Source organism: Podarcis bocagei (assembly GCF_964188305.1).
Source record: "Podarcis bocagei genome assembly, chromosome: 3".
Taxonomy (NCBI): Eukaryota; Metazoa; Chordata; class Lepidosauria; order Squamata; family Lacertidae; genus Podarcis; species Podarcis bocagei.
In genome coordinates this window covers 33,625,916-33,644,952 of record NC_138127.1, presented here as the reverse complement: position 1 = coordinate 33,644,952, position 19,037 = coordinate 33,625,916, and the positions used below count along the sequence as shown (strand labels likewise).

Genomic DNA, 19,037 nt, shown 5'->3' with positions numbered 1-19,037 from the left:
GCAATGATATCTACATAATGTTTGGTTTTTTTTAAAAAAGAAAAGCACAGGGCAAAAGCCTCATAATAATTTATAGTCCTGTTAGTGGTAGCTGGGACGTGGGTGGCGCTGTGGGTTAAACCACAGAACCTAGGGCTTGCTGATCAGAAGGTCAGCGGTTCGAATCCCCGCGACGGGGTGAGCTCCCTTTGCTCGGTCCCTGCTCCTGCCAACCTAGCAGTTCGAAAGCACATCAAAGTGCAAGTAGATGAATAGCTACCACTCCGGCGGGAAGGTAAACGGTGTTTCCATGCACTGCTCTGGTTCGCCAGAAGCGGCTTAGTCATGCTGGCCACATGACCCGGAAGCTGTATGCCGGCTCCCTCGGCCAATAAAGCGAGATGAGCGCCGCAACCCCAGAGTCGTCTGTGACTGGACCTAATGGTCAGGGGTCCCTTTACCTTTACCTTTAACCTGTCTTTAGATTTCATAGGGTAATCTTTCATTGACTTAGGAGTGGACTCTGGGAGCAAACTCAAGTACAAGAATGCTAATGAGGACATTCTCAGTAAGTAACAATAGCTAAAAAGTCATGCCACTGTACAGTAAAGATGGGATGCTAATGAATGCCTAGGAGTAGATAGAAGTATATTGTGTATTTTACTGCATAGCTACAAAGAGATCATGTCCATCTGTAGAATCTAGTGTGGTTGTGGCAATGTTTGTTGCCAGTTGGCTAATTTAGGTGGAGAATTATGGAGCTACTTCCAAATGTTTTGGACTACAACTGTCATTTGCTGATGGTAGTGCAAAACACCTTGAGGGCAGCAGGCTGGTGAAGGCTTGAGCTAGATCTTCTATAGGGAAGTTTGTGTATTCTCCATATTACATACCCTTCTTCTGAGACTGATGGGGCCAAGTTCAAGACTTAACAGCCCAATGGGCCTTTAAAGATGTCTCCTTGCCTTTTCATTTTAGGAAGAGATCACACATTTGAATTTGATTACCCCTGAGAACTAGCAGGCAAGGCCAGGAGGAAGTGTAGGTTGGAGTCTGTTGCAGGGGGAAGGGGGGTCATAAAGAGCACAGAGAGATGGGCAAAACTCATAAGGAATTTCAGTGCTCCATGGCTGTTTTTTACTTTAATCTACTTTTAATTTGCTTTACAATTTACATTTAGCATTCTAAGCTTCTGGAATTAGCTTTAATGTAGATCAACATCATCAAGTAAAGACATTCTGGTAGGAATGTGTCATTTATTTACGTTACATAGAATGCAAATTGTTTTCATACATGCCTATGTACAGTGTTTTTTTCTAATATCAGAAAAATGTATGAAAATCTAGCATGCGCTGTTGTTTATAACAGTGGGGAAATTGGGTTTTAATTGTCCCGAAGCAGATGCTTCCAAATCTTACTCTGCAGCCCACCTCTGCTCCCTGCTGGCAAGCTGCTCTCCAATAGCATCCAAAGCTTAGTTTCTAGATATTAGCTGGTGCCCTTTCTCTCCCTCTAGATGAATCAACACGCAATGTTCCCAAATGCCTTCCAGCTGCTGCCTTTCTTCCTAGTTGAAACAGAACCAAAGGTTTACTAGGAGCATTTGTATTGCAGCTGCTTTTTGTCCTACCATGAGCAAAGCTTCTGATCCACTATATAATCAATTGGTTTCTTCTGAAATGGTGGTGGTGGCATTTATAACAAAACTGACACTAAAATTAGGGTCTTGAAAAATGACATTTTTTTGCAAAGATAAGTAGAAGATTTTTTAAAGTTTATAACCTATATCTGTAAGTCACCAAAAGTTAATATTAATAGCAAAACTGAGTTTTGTTTTGTTTTTTGTGGAGGAAAAAGTATCTATTAATAATCTGTGCAATGAAGGCTATGCTTCTTTTTATCCATTTTACTTCAGTTTTGGTGCACATGCACTGTTGAACTGGAGTGTGTTGATATCAGTAACAACATCATCATCGTCGTTTAGTCGTGTCCGACTCTTCATGACCCCATGGACCAGAGCACACCAGGCACTCCTGTCTTCCACTGCCTCCTGCAGTTTGGTCAAACTCATGCTGGTAGCTTCGAGAACACTGTCCAACCATCTTGTCCTCTGTCGTCCCCTTCTCCTTGTGCCCTCCATCTTTCCCAACACCAGGGCCTTTTCCAGGGAGTCTTCTCTTCTCATGAGGTGGCCAAAGTATTGGAGCTTCAGCTTCAGGATCTGTCCCTCCAGTGAGCATTTAGGGCTGATTTCCTTAAGAATGGATAGGTTTGATCTTCTTGCAGTCCACGGGACTCTCAAGAGTCTCCTCCAGCACCATAATTCAAAAGCATCAATTCTTCGGCGATCAGACTTCTTTATGGTCCAGCTCTCATTTCCATACATCATTACTGGAAAAACCATAGCTTTAACTATACGAACCTTTGTTGGCAAGGTGATGTCTCTGCTTTTTAAGGTGCTGTCTAGGTTTGTCATTGCTTTTCTCCCAAGCAGCAGGCGTCTTTTAATTTCGTGGCTGCTGTCACCATCTGCAGTGATCATGGAGCCCAAGAGAGTAAAATCTCTCACTGCCTCCATTTCTTCCCCTTCTATTTGCCAGGAGGTGATGGGCCCAGTGGCCATGATCTTTATTTTTTTGATGTTGAGCTTCATACCATATTTTGCGCTCTCCTCTTTTACCCTCATGAAAAGGTTCTTTAATTCCTCCTCACTTTAATTCCTCCTAACAGTAACAACATAGTTCAACATAATCACAATCCTTCAGAAAGCTACTCTCGACTTCAGTTTCATAGTTGACTTGTGTGGACCGAAAAGAAGTAGAGCTTTCCCCCTCAGACATGAAGTGTCTCCTTTTGGTATTTTCATTCATTTGTTGAAGACACATGGGAGATCTAATGGGGGTGGTCCTTAATGGTTTTAATAGTTCATTGTTGGACAGTGTCACAAGTACAGCTATGGTATGTTATATCTGCTGGCAAAGTTGACAGGGGTCCACACATCTCATATGTCTAAGGAGCATGTGATCATCTTGCGGTTCAAACAACCTTACACAAACAGGTTGGAATTGGCAGCGTAGGATGCCGACATGTGTCATGTAATCTTAAAGCTTCTAGTAGGACATACCTTTTACAGTTGCTATGCTTACAAGTTCAGTCGTGCGTAGAAATCCTTTGGCACATATGACTGAGTCTGGAAATGCAGCACTTATTCTGGACCCTGTTTGTGTTGTCTTCCTCATGTAGCATTCCACCACACCTTCCCATCTCACATGTGGCCATATAAGACCTATATCAACTGGCAGATCTCCACACGTTACTTAGTAGCAAATGGGGTTGGGAATTTTAGTCTTTTAGTGGTTTGCTAGAACTGATGAAAATGGATGCAGATACAGTAGGCTGTATCAGTACAGTGGCTGAGATCCAAAGATCCGCTTTAGGTACACTTTTCCTTGTCTCCCCCCCCCCCCCCGCCAGCAGACTTTCCTGCCATATGATGAGAAGCTGCTTTTTAAAGCCCCCAGGGTCTCAAAAGTGGCTTGCTGGTTGCTGTTTGAAAAATAAAAGCTCAATGATTTTTTTGAGCACGCTGTGCTTTGGATCCTGATATATTTTCTTATATAAAATACAGTTGCTCTAGACGAGGGATAGCCAATGTAGCACCCTCCAGATGTTACATTTGGCGCTTGACCACTCTGGCTAGGGCAGATGGAAGCTGGAAGTCTGAATAGCATATGGCGGCTGCTGAATTGGCTTTTCCTGATCTAGACATCTGCCTATGGCCAGGAAGGTGATTTTCATATGCCATGGAAGGAATAATATCCAATGGTGTTCAGTATACAGGCGATGCAGTATAAAGCAACAATTTCTCTTGATCTGAAAATGATTCTAAACTTATCAAAATAGTGCCATGGTACTATTAATAATTACAGCTTTACTGGGAGGGTTGCTTCATTTTGAAATGTGTAGTTCACGCGATTACTGTGATTCACTGGAGTTTTAATAGTGGAGTATCACAGCTTAACAATCTTAATTAATGTTAATCATACATTTTCTGACATGTTGCACAAAGGATTTCCATGCCTATTTGTGTGAAAGGAGTGAAAGCTGTGGCAACTTTGCAGTATTGGAACAATCACTTCATTGATTCAGGAGTAGCGTTGTTATTCCGGGAGGATTGCTCTTTCAGAGCTCTGCCATCACCGGCGATCTCCGGCATTGAATGTGTTGGTCTCGTGTGGGGCACCAAGGAGAGCTTGGCTGTCTGGCTGGTGTACCGACCACCCAGCACATCTGCAGCCACCCTGTCAGATCTGCTGGAGGTGGTGGCGGGCTGGGCCTTGGAGTTCCCAAACCTACTGGTTTTGGGAGACTTCAACGTCCATGCCGATGCCGCTCCCTCCTCACAGGCTCTAGACCTAGTGACTTCCATGGCAACACTAGGGCTCTCCCAGTTTGTTTTGGGCCCCACTCATCAAGCAGGCCACACGCTGGATCTGATCTTTGGGGCTGGCATAGATGTGATCATGCTCCCCGCTGTGAAAGTGCCATGGTCTGATCACTACGCTTTAAAAGCCAAGATTGACTTCCCGCTCCTCCCCGGCTCGGGTGGCGAGCCTATTTGGGCTCGTCCGCGAAAACTGATGGATCCTGATAGATTCCGACAAGCCTTGCGGAACCCTGCTCCTCCTGGCGACTCATTAGATGACCTTGTTGAGGACTGGAATAACCGGCTCTTGGCAGCCATTGATGAGATCGCGCCTAAGCGCCCTCTGCGACCCCGTCGAAACCGGGCCCCTTGGTTTACTGAGGAGCTCCGGAAAATGAAGCGGGATCTCAGACGGCTAGAGCGAGTATGGCGACGGACTCGTGACGGAGCCTCAAGAACATCTTATAGGACGCTTATGAAAGCCTATGAGATGGCTATGAAAGCTGCTAAGAAATCTTACTTTGCAGCTTCTATTGCATCCGCTAGCTCTCGCCCGGCACAACTTTTTAGAATAATTAGGTCAATAACGTCCTTAGGAGGACAACCAAATTTAAGCACAAATTCGACCCACAGCTGTGAGGCATTCGCGAGCTTTTTTGCGGAGAAAGTCCTGTTGCTCCGCCGTGACCTCCCTGCCAATTTAGATACAGTGACTGAACTGGAGGCCCCTCGACTGACTTCAGGTCCAGTGTTGGACCATTTCGATCGGATACTCCCTACTGATGTGGATAGATTCCTCCAAGTTGGTAGGCCCACCACCTGCCTCCTTGATCCGTGCCCGTCTTGGCTGATTAGGGAGTGTCCAGATGTTGCGCGGACCCCCCTGGTTGAAATTATCAATTTGTCCCTTGACACGGGGACATTCCCAGGGGAACTGAAGGAAGCAGTGGTGCGTCCACTCTTAAAGAAAGCTTCATTAGATCCCTTAGACCTATCCAATTACCGCCCAGTTTCAAATCTTCCATACCTGGGTAAGGTAATTGAGAGAGCGGTTGCTGAACAGCTTGGTAGGTTTCTGGAGGAAACATCGGCATTAGATCCATTTCAGTCCGGTTTCCGTCCTGGTTTTGGGACGGAGACGGCTCTGGTTGCCCTAACAGATGATATCCGTAGACAACTGGATCGAGGCGGGTCAGGACTGCTGATCCTTTTAGATTTGTCAGCAGCCTTTGACATGGTCGATCATGATCTTCTGGACCATCGCCTTGCAGACGTGGGAATACAGGGCATAGCCCGTAACTGGTTGTGCTCTTTTATCTCTGGTCGGGGACAGAGGGTGGCACTAGGGAGGGAAATGTCGTCACGCCACTCCTTGGTGTGTGGAGTGCCGCAGGGCGCAATTCTCTCCCCAATGCTTTTTAACATCTTTATGCGCCCCCTTGCCCAGATTATCCGGAGCTTTGGGCTGGGCTGTCATCAATATGCTGATGACACTCAGCTCTATCTACTGATGGATGGCCACACCAACTCGGCCCCGAACACACTGACCAGATGCTTGGAAGCTGTGGCTGGATGGTTTCGTGGGAGCCGATTGAAACTAAATCCTTCGAAGACAGAGGTCCTATGGCTAGGTCGGGATAGCATGGGGATGAGGGACCAACTCCCTTCTCTTGCGGGGGCCCAATTAGTGCCATTGCCTTCCGTTAAGAGTTTGGGTGTAATCCTTGACGCCTCCCTTTCCATGGAGGCGCAAGTCACAGCAACAGCCAAGGCGACATTTTTCCACCTTCGCCGCATCAAGCAGTTGGTCCCTTACCTTTCCCGCCCCGACCTGGCCACAGTGATCCATGCGACAGTCATCTCCAGGCTTGACTACTGTAACTCGCTCTACGCGGGGCTGCCCTTGAAGCTGTCCCAGAAACTCCAGCGGGTACAGAATGCTGCAGCGAGGCTCCTCACAGCGTCTCTGCCGTGGGAGCATATTCATCCAGTGCTTTTCAAGCTGCACTGGCTCCCGGTGGAGTACAGGGTCAGATTTAAGGTGCTGCTTTTGACCTTTAAAGCCCTTCACGGCCTAGGACCCTCGTACCTACGGGACCGCCTCGCCTGGTATGCCCCACGGAGAGCCTCAAGGTCCATAAATAACAACACCCTAGTGGTCCCAGGCCCTAAGGAAGTTAGATTGGCTTCAACCAGAGCCAGGGCCTTTTCAGCACTGGCCCCAACTTGGTGGAACGCTCTGTCTCATGAGACCAGGGCCCTGCAGGATCTGATCTCTTTCCGCAGGGCCTGTAAGACAGAGTTGTTCCGCCTGGCCTTTGGATTGGAGCCAATTTGATTCCCTCCGCCCCCTTTTTCTTTTTTCTTTTCCTTCTCCTGCAATGAGGCTCCATTTTAATATTTTAATGTTCCATTATTTTAATGTTGTATTTTATTTTTGTTTTTAAGTTGTAATCACTCATCTTGTTTTTATTATTGCTTGTAAGCCGCTCTGAGCCCGGCCTTGGCTGGGGAGGGCGGGGTATAAATAAAAAATTATTATTATTATTATTTGTGAAAGCCTGATCCATATGTGTCCTTTTATGTATGAAAAGGCAGTTTCAGTAATGGAAAAGGTAAAGGAAACCTTTATGTTTCCTTTTTTAGGTGTAAATTGAACGTATTAAGTATGAATGTGCCAAATGTATATGTTTGGCAACCCTCAGCTTATAAGTAGAATCTGTAAGTAGAATCATAAAATTGTAGAGTTGGAAGGGACCACAAGGATAATGTAGTTCAACTCACTGCCGTGAGTTGGGTTCAAACCTACAATCCTGGGATAGAGTCTCGTGCTCTACTTCCCTCAGATCAGTTGACTTGTTACCAGGGATCAGTTACCACTACTTCCGTATGAATAGCCTGATTTAACTGAGAGAGGGTTGTTGGCTGACCCTATGGGACATGTGCATGGTCTTGGGGGGGGGGCATTTCCTAGTAGTCTCCAGGCATTTTGTAATGTTTTATGTGGAAGCTGGTGTGTTATATCTGGACATCACAACCACCCTCTTCAAAGGTCTGCTTCCATTTGCTAGTGGAATTTCCATTCTACAAAGACCCCTTGCTCTGCTTGTTGAGTGCTCCTGTGGTCAAAAAAGGGAGGTGATTTCCACTGGTTTCCTACCTACCGTCCCCCTGTTCCACCTTCTACAGCTTTCTGGAGGTTTTGTCAATCCTCAGAACATGTGGGGTGGTGGGATTGGTGAAAAATTACCCACTCTTTACCTTCAGAAATGTGTAGTAAATGGGGTTCAACTCTGAATCTGGCCTTATGCTTTTAGCTATACTGGAAAGCAGTGTGTGTGTGTGTGTGTGTGTGTGTGCGCGCGCGCGCTGCTCATTAAGTCTGGATTACCATTTATACATTACAGATCAACTGTTCTGCCAACAAAACTGATATTGTGTCAAGAAAGTCTCTTTTTTTAATGCCTTGATTGATCTGGACTCATCTCCCAGCACTAATCAGAAAACTAGTGTGAACTTGGGCTTCCATGTGTGAATCATCTTTTGGATTGGATTCTGCATAATATCCCTTGTAAGCAGTCAGTTTTGTCAGTGCTGAGAGCAGCCGCCATCTGCATGCTTGCTGCTTGATAGCGTGTTGAATCTATTTGTGTAAATGGACAGAAACTTTCACTCCTGAAAATCAGCTCTTGGGGGGCATCCTTCAACGTAGCCATGGAAGTATCCTCCACACACAGCAGCAACATATGTGATAATGGGTCGTGGGAGCTCCACATGTTCTTAGCATTCTTGATCACAGCTTAGTGCCTGGAAGTTGTGAACAAGTACAATTCTGTAATGTATATTTCATCCAATAATTGATAATACTAATACAATGGCTTTTCCTTCCATTTCTTTAGTTGTTTGAGCTGCTAGGACCTGAGGGATTTGAACTCATAGAGAAACTCCTGCAGAACAGATCAACAATTGTGGAGAGATCTTTCTCGGGACCAAATGATTATAAGCTGCAGGCTCTGCAAGGTAAAGTAATAGCACACAGGGTTTTTACTAGTTGCATGACTTAATCCTTGGTTCAAAACTTAGCAACACCACTCACACAGGGGAAAGAGGTGGTCATGGGTATGAATGGCAGACATCCAAAAATAACTTATTTTAGTGTGTATTTTTTAAAAAAACACAACAACACATTTTCTAATTTGAAAAGCTGAATACAATAACTTGAGATCACAAATTTATTCTTCAATTTTTCCCCTTTTCCAAGTTCATAGTTTTAGTATTTTTTTTAAAAAAAAACTTGTCTGAAGGTCAGCAATTATTAGTGGGTTTGCTGTAACTCCACAGTTAAGGGTATATAGTTTCATAGTGAGGGAGAGTACACACAATCACATCTCAGCTTAATAGGTTGAAACATGATGAAGACTCTTCTTCCCTTGCATGAGCCTGAAAACTAGAAAGTCTTCCTGTAACTATAGATTTAATAGTTTGAAAGAAATAGAGAAACTATTATTGGCAGGCTTTGGAATGGGCTATTGGGAACTGACTTTGAGGGGGAAAGGTGGGGTATAAAGAAATATACAACAACAACAACAACCAACATATTAAACCATGGTTGTCTTAATTTCCTAGTTTATTCTGAAGCTATTAATCATAGTTTCCTAGTTTTGATTAAACTAGGAATAGGAAGCCTTGCTGATTAGTTTGATGACTCCTGTAAATGAAGGAGTGAAGGGGCTGAGTATGCAGCCAAAAGGCTTGTTCTTATCTCAGTTTATTAAGCTAATATTCAATCATTCAAATGAGGTTGAATGTGTTATAGAAAACAAGCTGGTAATACTGTATCCACTTCCTTCCTTACCCCAATGCTAATTATTTCCCAGTATGGGAGGTGAACCGAATGTTTCAGAATGTGTCAAATAACCTAACAATATTTTGGAAATCTAAAAGCATTCTCAAAAGAAAGCCCCCCCCCCCAACTTTTAAAAATAATGTTCCAGGCTACTTAGAAATTTAATAACTTTGCTAAAAACTCACATAGCAGACAGCATGATGCTACAAATAGCTGTACCCTTTTCCATGTTGCAGAACAGTGCAGGAAGCTTGCTGGAGAAAACACTAAGCCCAACTATGGCTGTCAAGTAACAATTCAGTCTGAACAAGAGAAGCAGTTAATGAAACTATGTCGTCGTGAAGAAAAGCGGAATGCCCGGCGAGAAAAACGTACTGGGGAGGATGGAGACGTTTTTGTTGATGGAGGAATGTGCTTTGATCCCAAAGAGCTCCGCAGTCAAAGGTAATAAATGCCATCAGTGGAAAAATGCTGTTCTTGTTAACTTTTAATGTATAGTAAGCATTTGTTCTCTCATAGTGCATCTTTAGGGATTAGATAGACCTGACCTTCAGGGCATGTTTTATTACAACTACAGATTATTTTTGGTATGAAACAAAAGAGCAGTGATCTGCCTAATTACATTCTCCACAGTCTAACCCACAAAGGTTAGAGGTAAAGAGGCAAAAGGCAGCCTATCATATTTGGGTACTGTCTATTTAGTTTAAAACATATAAGGTCTCTATTCATTGTATTAAAACCATCGGTCTCATCATTAGATCAGTCCTTTTCACATTGCCATTGTATTATGGATGGGGAGTGGGGCGTGCAGAAAGCTTGATAACAATATTTGTTTATTTCTAAAATAGGATGTATTTAGACAGGTACATTACTGGAAGCAGAGTGGTAATAAAGAGTGGATGATCCCTTCCAATAGTAAAGACTTTGCATCAGTGCAGAAAGGAATGGGAGATGGAATGGTCCTTGCTTTGCCCCTATATTTGTTAGAACCATCCCTTTTAGGGCTCACACCACTGTGCTGCTGGGGGATATCTCTGGTGGCAGAGGACTGTCCTTGGCCACTAACTCTTGCTTGCTGGCGAGAGATGCTAGCTGGCTGTCATAACACAGCTGCACTCTCTTCCTTGTTTAAGCTAGGCCTGCCTCTTGCTTGAAAATCACCTGAGCTTCCCTCCAGTCCAGCCGTGAGTGGAACAGCGGTTACCCTTGCCAGCTCCTTTTTCTTTGTTGAAGGAAGAACCTCCTCCCCTCTTTAAAAGATGTTGCCAGGCTTCCTGCATATGCCAGAAAGCAAGTGGGGCATGTCCTTTAATGGGCAGACTGCGTCCTTTACTCTGTACAAGTGGAGAATATAAAGTGTACGAGAAAGATGTAATATTTTAGCTTAGATGCTATATGAGTGATAGGACTCCATCTTTCTCCACCGTAAAATTTTATTGTCAATCTTCTTCTCCCATCTATAAAAGCTGCTCAGTGTATGAATTGGCCCAAGTTTCTTGCAGTCCTCCTGACTGGCTTTTTTGTGATTTGTCATGGTCAACATTAAAAAAAAATGTTATTGGGAACTGTTGCACCTTCGTCTGGTATACCAGGAGTGAACCACCAATTGGCATGGAATGCTGGCAGATTGGGGGGGGGCAGGAACAAAAAACAAGAGGGGAAATGGAATGGTGTATCCTGCAGGAGGGCATGAATAGCTGCTAGTCCTACCTACTGTAACGTTTTGTTTCGGGTCGCACTTGTTCTCTTTCGAATATTTATTTTGAAGCTGAATTTGCTTGGTGGGAGGAAGGTTCCATGTGAATTCGCCTAAGCAGTCAGCTTTGGGTGTTAGTCTCCTTTGTAGAAAGCTGAATTTAATTGAAACTTCAGGCTGTATACCTACTTAAAAAGAAAAAGAAAAGATGGAAAACCAGTAGATAATTAAAAAAACACACTCCCAAACAGGCTGTGAAAAGTTATTCTATATTGATATGTTTATTGAATTAAAAAGCAACTGAGAGTAATTTCATAGTTCCTGTGTGTTTCAATAGGAGGTTCATTCGTTTTATAATACAGGTTTGCTCAAGTAAAAGGTGTTTCTAACAACTGTAATACACGTAAATGTTTTGCTGAGTTTGCATAATATAACCTCTTGATTATAATGTGGTTTATTTTGTGATTACAGAGAACAAGCGCTTTTGAACGCCCGCACAGCGCCAGTGCTGGGCAGACAGCGAGACACAGAATTTGAAAAAATTCATTACCCTCACGTTTACGACTCTCAAGCTGAAGCTAGGAGAACCTCAGCATTTATTGGAGGATCAAAGGTATGCTTTGGGTGTTTGTTTCTAAATTCTGCATTTGAGGGAGTGTGAAACTTGTTTAAAACCATTTATATATTAAAAAGAAACACATTTTCCGCTCAAAGGAGGCAATAATTTGTCTTCACGTTGATTTAATAATATTTCCTCCTACTCAGTGAACACTTGTATGTTTGGTAATCTTGGTGACAGCCAGAAGTCACTTATTCCAGAGAGATCCTGCTGAATTCATTGCCATTAGTTCCACTAAAGTGGTTTTGAGGTCTTGGCAGCCTCTTCCATACTCAGCTGTTTTTCTTGGAATATTGAAAGTGGAACAATCCTCTTAAGGACTGTTGGTGGAATTATATATACAATGGACCACCCAGCAGTTAAAGACATTGCTACAAGCTTTCACATTATGGTTGTGAATTAAAGTTGCTCCTGAGTGGAGCTGGTTTTGGTGGCTCTCAGGTTACAGCATTTCAAGTCTTTCCCAGCTGAAACAGTGCACAATGCATTCGTCCTCCAAATCCAGCCTTTGGATTTAGAGCTCCATGTTAATTAGAAACAAGCACTGTTCTCTACCTCCTAGCCATAGGTAAGAGATCGGGCAAGTGTCCCATGCTCACACTTTCTCTCCTTTGATTTCGCATGTGATTTCATGCCATACCATCTGTGTTTCAATACAGGTGTGATTGGCTTTTAGGTAGAGTTTGAAAACACATCTGCAAACCTTGATTAAAGGGTTGGTAGAGAAATTTTGTTGGCTGTGAAATTTTGTTGGCATTACAATGAGGGGCAGGGGGAAAGTTGGGGGGGGGGGAGAAGGATATGAGGGAGTGTGAAACCTACAGCATGCCTCCAAATGTGGTGAGAGAGAGAGAGAGAGAGAGAGAGAGAGAGAATACAAAACAGTTCAAGAGCAGCCCAGCTGGATCAGATCAGTGGCCCATGTATCCCAGCATCCTGTTATCACAGTGGCAAACCAGATACCTCTGGGAAGCCCCTAAGCAGGATCTGAGCACAACAGTTCACTTCGCACATGCGAAATCCAGCAACTGACATTCAAAGGCGTAGAGCATCAGCCAGTGGTGATGGAACAAAACCATCATGGTTAGTAAGCAGTGGTAGCCTTTTCCTTCCCAAATTCCTCTTTCAGCACCATCTAAGAGAAGATACTATGAAACAGGACTTGCAGGTGATCTAGGACTTTGTGCTTTGAAATAGACTTTTCTGTAAATAAATAAGCCCGTGGCAATATTTTAAAAGTAGTAGTCAGTTTAATGAAAAAATGCTTACTGATTCTGTACCTTTGCCTTTGCGGCACAGAACATGTCCACCAGTAGCTTGAATTAAGTAATATGAAATTTTTGTAGTTCAAGCTCTTTTCCTAACAGAATTAATAAATCTGGTTAGCTTAACTGGTCACTACCACCCAAAATGCAAGCGTTTAAAACATGTATTGCAACCGCTTTGAAGGTGTGTGTTTTTTTACAATTAAGCGGTATATACATTTCATGAAATAAACAGCAAGAAACAAAATACCTTGCGGGTGCACATTTTTTGTAATCATCAGTATGACTTTCCCCAAACCACTTACTCAATTTCTGGGCTGCTTACACATTTTTTACCACTTGGAAAGTTACTTCACTTTGTATTTCTACTGTCTAAGAGGATATCTTTAATCAAGATTAAATCAAATTACAAGCAGAAGCCTTTCTCTGGAGTTAATATAATTGAAGCAATGAAATAAATAACAGCATACAGATTCAATTTTACCATGATTTCCATAAAGATTTAATTGATGTTCTATATAGATTTTTGATCTCTCTCTTTCCTCTAGAAGGCTTACTTTGAAACCTTCATGTAAAACTGGGTTGTTGTTGTTGTTGTTTATTTGGAGAACCCCCAAATAATCCCCTAAAGTTCACTAAAATCTGTAGTGGAGATGGGACTGATTTTCCCCCATGGAATTCCAGGAACTTGTTTTGCTAAGTTTTTGCTACTTTGTGCTTTTTGATGCTAGCTGTGTTATTTCTGGACTCTGTTCAAACTGATTTTTACCTGTTTGTGGAGGGTTTTCAAAACATTATTTATTCAGCTAATTATTTTTAAGTTGTTTTCCCCCTTTCTTTTCTCCTGCTTAATTTTCACAGATGCTTCTGCCAGAAGGTATTGAGAGAGAAAATAACAAAATGTATGAAGAAGTAAAGATCCCTCACACCGAACCGATGCCTATTGGTTTGGAGGAAAAACCAGTTTACATTAACGATTTGGATGAGGTGAGGAAAACTTAACTTTTGTGGTGTGCTATGGAACATGTATACAAACTTTTGTTCCATTGTATCAGTATTGAATCAGGCGTGTTTGAAAGAAAAAGATAAATTCAGTTTTTGTGTGTGGTTTAATATTGATATCAGGTTGGATCAAGGATTGTTTTGGATAAGCTGCATGTCATTGAGCACCCCCACCCCATTCCCTTTCCCCATCCCACCCCACCCCACATCTCTCACTGTCAGCACTCAACAGTGGATTTTTGCAGGCACAGAAGGTTGCAGTGGGGACGAAAGGGCAAGAAGGCCCCATTGTGCAAGCCAAGCTTTCTTTGAACTTCTCTGGATTCAAGCCATAGTGTTTTCACATGTTCTAACACTTTACAGCATGGCATAAGTAGAAAGAAGACAAATGCTTGCATTTATTGGGTGGGGTGGAAAAGGCGGTAGAAGATCAAATCCAAGATCACTCTGGTCAGTGACCGAAATAAATCAATTCATTCATTCAAGATGGAAGAAACAGGAAGAGAATATAGTAATTATTTATAGACCGTAATTTTGTTATCTTTAGTTGAAAACTTCATAATGTAATCTGCCTTAACCCTCTGTCAATACATAATCTTAAATCAGTCTGGATGCAGGTATCTGTGTGTCAAATGCATGCTACAAAAACCAGAAAATTAAATTATTTCAAGGGTAGGTAATAAGCATGACATAATGTACAAGTTAAAGAATTATGCCTTCATTGAGAATTTTCTTTTTTCTAGCAATACACCATAGTTGCAAATAAGAAATTGGGGCTGGCAATACCCCACAATGTAAAGTATAAACAACTACAAAAACATACATAAAATAGTTATGATGAAAAAGGCAGGTTTTTCACAAGGAGGTTTTAACTGGGGGTGGGGGCACAGAGATCTAATTTTGCTTGTAAAAAGGCTTTGTAAACCTGTGGGATACTGTTGACCCCTGATACTGTTGGTCGAGATATTAAGGGATTTGTCTGTTGGGAGAATAAACAGTTTCCCCTCTGTGCTCCTTTGCTGCAAGAAATGGCAATAAGAGGTTCTAGTTTAAGTATTTGTAGACATGAATTAACTAGCAAGCTACATTTTGGACAGTTTCTTTGACACCTAGCACCTTGTGTGTATAGTTTTTGAGTTTCTTTTTTCATTTCACCAGTACTAAAACTAGTGAAGAATAAATCTAGCTGTAAGAATAAATCTAGATTTTCCTCAAGATTTGGGATGGTGAGGCTGGATTGCTACATGGTAATTTATGGTGGGATGTTGAGAACATGAAGTTATGAAGTGAGCCACAGAAAAGTATAATATTGGGGGGGGCATTTGATCTCCAGCTGTTTGTGAGGCACTACAAGCTAGTCTTAAGAGGCAGAGATGTAACCAAGACAGGAATTTAAATCCATTTCTCTCTAATTCAGGTTATACAGTTCTTTTTTTCTACCTACCGTATTTTTCGCCCCATAAGACGCACCGGCCCATAAGACGCACCTAGTTTTTTGGGGGGGAAATAAAGGAAAAATTTTTTATTTCCCCCCCCAGGTGCGCTGCGCTACACCAGGAGCTTGGGGCGTGCGGAGCTCAGCGCGCCCCAAGCTTCTGCGTGCAGGCAAGGTCTCCGCTAGCGTGGGAGAGCTGGGCGCCTCTCCCAGGGCTAGCGGACCCCTGCGCTAATCCAGAAGCTTGGGACGAGCTGAGGTCAGCGCGCCCCAAGCTTCTGCGTGCGCGCAAGCAGTCCGCTATCCTTGGGATAGCCGCGGGGCTCTCCCAGGGCTAGCGGATCGCTGCGCTACACCAGGAGCTTGGGGCGTGCTGAGCTCAGCGCGCCCCAAGCTTCTGCGTGCGCGCAAGCAGTCCGCTATCCTTGGGATAGCCGCGGGGCTCTCCCAGGGCTAGCGGATCGCTGCGCTACACCAGGAGCTTGGGGCGTGCTGAGCTCAGCGCGCCCCAAGCTTCTAGGTGCGCGCAAGCAGTCCGCTGCCGCCCTAAGCCTCGCGCACCCGGTGGGACCTCCTGCCGGGTGCGCGAGGCTTGCAGACACTCGCCCGAAGCAGGGAGAGCCCTCCGGAGGGCTCCCCGTGCTTCGGGCGACAGGCTGCCTCCCCAAGCCTCGCGCACCGGGCGGGACCTCCTGCCGGGTGCGCGAGGCTTGCAGACACTCGCCCGAAGCAGGGAGAGCCCTCCGGAGGGCTCCCCGTGCTTCGGGCGACAGGCTGCCGCCCCAAGCCTCGCGCACCGGGCGGGACCTCCTGCCGGGTGCGCGAGGCTTGCAGACACTCGCCCGAAGCAGGGAGAGCCCTCCGGAGGGCTCCCCGTGCTTCGGGCGACGGGCTGCCGCCCCAAGCCTCGCGCACCGGGCGGGACCTCCTGCCGGGTGCGCGAGGCTTGCAGACACTCGCCCGAAGCAGGGAGAGCCCTCCGGAGGGCTCCCCGTGCTTCGGGCGACGGGCTGCCGCCCCAAGCCTCGCGCACCGGGCGGGACCTCCTGCCGGGTGCGCGAGGCTTGCAGACACTCGCCCGAAGCAGGGAGAGCCCTCCGGAGGGCTCCCCGTGCTTCGGGCGACAGGCTGCCGCCCCAAGCCTCGCGCACCGGGCGGGACCTCCTGCCGGGCGCGCGAGGCTTGCAGGCATTCGCCCGAAGCAGGGAGAGCCCTCCGGAGGGCTCCCCGTGCTTCGGGCGACGGGCTGCCGCCCCAAGCCTCGCGCACCGGGCGGGACCTCCTGCCGGGTGCGCGAGGCTTGCAGGCATTCGCCCGAAGCAGGGAGAGCCCTCCGGAGGGCTCCCCGTGCTTCGGGCGACAGGCTGCCGCCCCAAGCCTTGCGCACCCGGTGGGACCTCCTGCCGGGCGCGCGAGGATTGCAGGCATTCGCCCCATAAGACGCACCCCGATTTCCCCTTCATTTTTGGAGGGGAAAAAGTGCGTCTTATGGGGCGAAAAATACGGTACCTCTCTTATTGCACTAATTATGCAATAATACAGAATGTTTGATGTGGACTCTTTCTAGCATTAGCTTTTGGGCATCATCCAGCAAATGTTTAGCACTTTGGGCTCTCTGATTTCACTTAGAAAAGCACAAGTGCTTAATTTTGGTTACACAATGCCCAGTAGGTGGTAAAAGGACATCTGTCAACTGGTTTTCAATAGATTCCAATGGCAGATGGAAAACTGAAATGCTATGCCATAAGCCTTCAGAGCTAAAGGAGGTACATTATTGTACTTGTGACCTTTTCCTCTATGCTTCTCCCAACATTTTTATCCAATGGAGCATAGTTGTGTAAGCTGCTTGGTAGAAGTTGAGCTGGGATTTTTAGTACCCATTGCAGGATTTCATACTTTGGCAGAGTGCATCTCTTATTTGAAAATTACATGTGATTTTGAATATTGGCATCATAGTAATTAAAAGGATGACCTTCACACATTTTGCTTAAAACGCAAAGGGTCCCTAGAAATATGCATGCAGTTGGATAACAGTTGATCTATAATGTTTTGGAACTTGTGGCTTCCAGTCCAGCCTGCCTTGGACAGTGGGGAATCAGCAGACTAAAAAGAAAAATGGTTCAATTTGCTAAACTTTCCCATATAACATGCTTACTTTATGCATCCCTGAAGTGTGTGCTTTTAAGGTATTAAAATCTTGTTGCTTTCTTGGGACAAAGAGAAGTTTTTTCTTTTTCCTTTGCTGACCAAGTGAATGGTGGCCTGCCCTTCCTTCCACAGGTAATTTATGCTGCTTGTTACAGGCCTTGTATTTGCCAGCCTGACAAAGCAGTGCAAAGCCCATGCTGCTGTTTCTCTGACATTTTGCCAGAGCGTACTGCTGAAATAATAATAATAATAATAATAATAATAATAATAATAATAATAATAATATATAATATATAATATATAATATATAATATATAATATATAATATATAATATATAATATATTATTTATACCCTGCCCATCTGGCTGGGTTTCCCCAGCCACTCTGAGCGGCTTCCAAAAAAAATATTAAAATACTGTAATACATCAAACATTAAAAGCTTCCCTAAACAGGGCTGCCTTCAGATGTCTTCTAAAAGTCTGGTAGTTGTTTTTCTCTTTGACATCTGGTGGGAGGGCGTTCCACAGGGAGGGCGCCACTACCGAGAAGGCCCTCGGTGCTGGACCTCAGTGTCCGGGTAGAACGATGGGGGTGGAGACGCTCCTTCAGATATACTGGACCGAGGCCATTTTAGGGCTTTAAAGGTCAGCACCAACACTTTGAATTGTGCTCGGAAACGTAATGGGATATGAAAGAAAGAGGTACTGTCAAGACTAGTTCTATTTCCTGTCGGGTAGGATAGCCAAGACTGGTTGTGTGGTAGTCTTTCTTAGCCTAATGCAAAGGTTTGCAGTGGTTTATCCTGGACTGGCCAGACTGCTGTGATGCTAGCATGCCTTCCGCTATGCTCTTTCTTCCTCAAAAACAGAATGCTGTTGTGGTGCAAGCAAGGAGCCAGCAGGCATTGGAATGGGAGTGTGTAGGCCAGCGTTTTGAAACTATTTACAGGGCTGCGATACAAGGTTAAACTTGTTCTCTTCGCTGCTCTTCTAAGGTTAAAGAAAAGCTTACCTAACACATCCATGTTGCTGATGAATGGCTCTACTGTTACCTAAAGTGGATGGCTGTGATAGGATTTATTTCCTTGTTTCATGTCATTTCCATTTTCTTTCACTTGCTGTAATTAATCGATGGCCTAAATATAAAAAAGTACATATTTTTCTTTGCATAATGGTTAGGAATGATTACAAAATCAATACCCTCATTTTCTTTCCGTAATGTTGTCTTGCTTTTATGGTTTTAGTTAATAAGCAGGGCTGGTTGAAGGCAGACATATTAATGTATAAATTTTACTTTTGACGTCACCCTTCAGGATGTTTTGACTGTTTCTTAGGTTCCCTTGAAGAATGAGGTCAATCATTATGGTTTTTTAGATATTTCATGAAAGCTTGACAGTAACTGATGTCTTTTGAAGAATATTGTTGCTGTGTGTGCAGCCATAACAACATTCTGTAGCAAAACAAGAAGGAGGGGATAGGAGTGAGAGTGTACATTTCTTCTACCACTATTTTAATAACCTAGAACTCCTTACTATTGGGAGTTACCAGTGCTCTGTCTGTCTGGTATTGGAAGAAATCCATTGGCATAACAGGGCAAGGAGGCAAGCTTTGATTCCCCTGC

The 19,037-nt window shown here is 44.4% G+C and overlaps 1 protein-coding gene across 1 annotated transcript in view; it reads left to right on the top strand.

Moving 5' to 3' along the window:
* ASCC3 (activating signal cointegrator 1 complex subunit 3) overlaps positions 1-19,037 on the top strand; it is a 234,161-nt gene that overhangs the window by 18,178 nt on the left and 196,946 nt on the right. The window contains exons 5-8 of the mRNA XM_081186537.1: positions 8,305-8,425; positions 9,488-9,695; positions 11,419-11,560; positions 13,693-13,818. Of these exons, the coding sequence (XP_081042663.1) occupies positions 8,305-8,425; positions 9,488-9,695; positions 11,419-11,560; positions 13,693-13,818 (597 nt within the window). The remainder of the gene's footprint in view (positions 1-8,304; positions 8,426-9,487; positions 9,696-11,418; positions 11,561-13,692; positions 13,819-19,037) is intronic.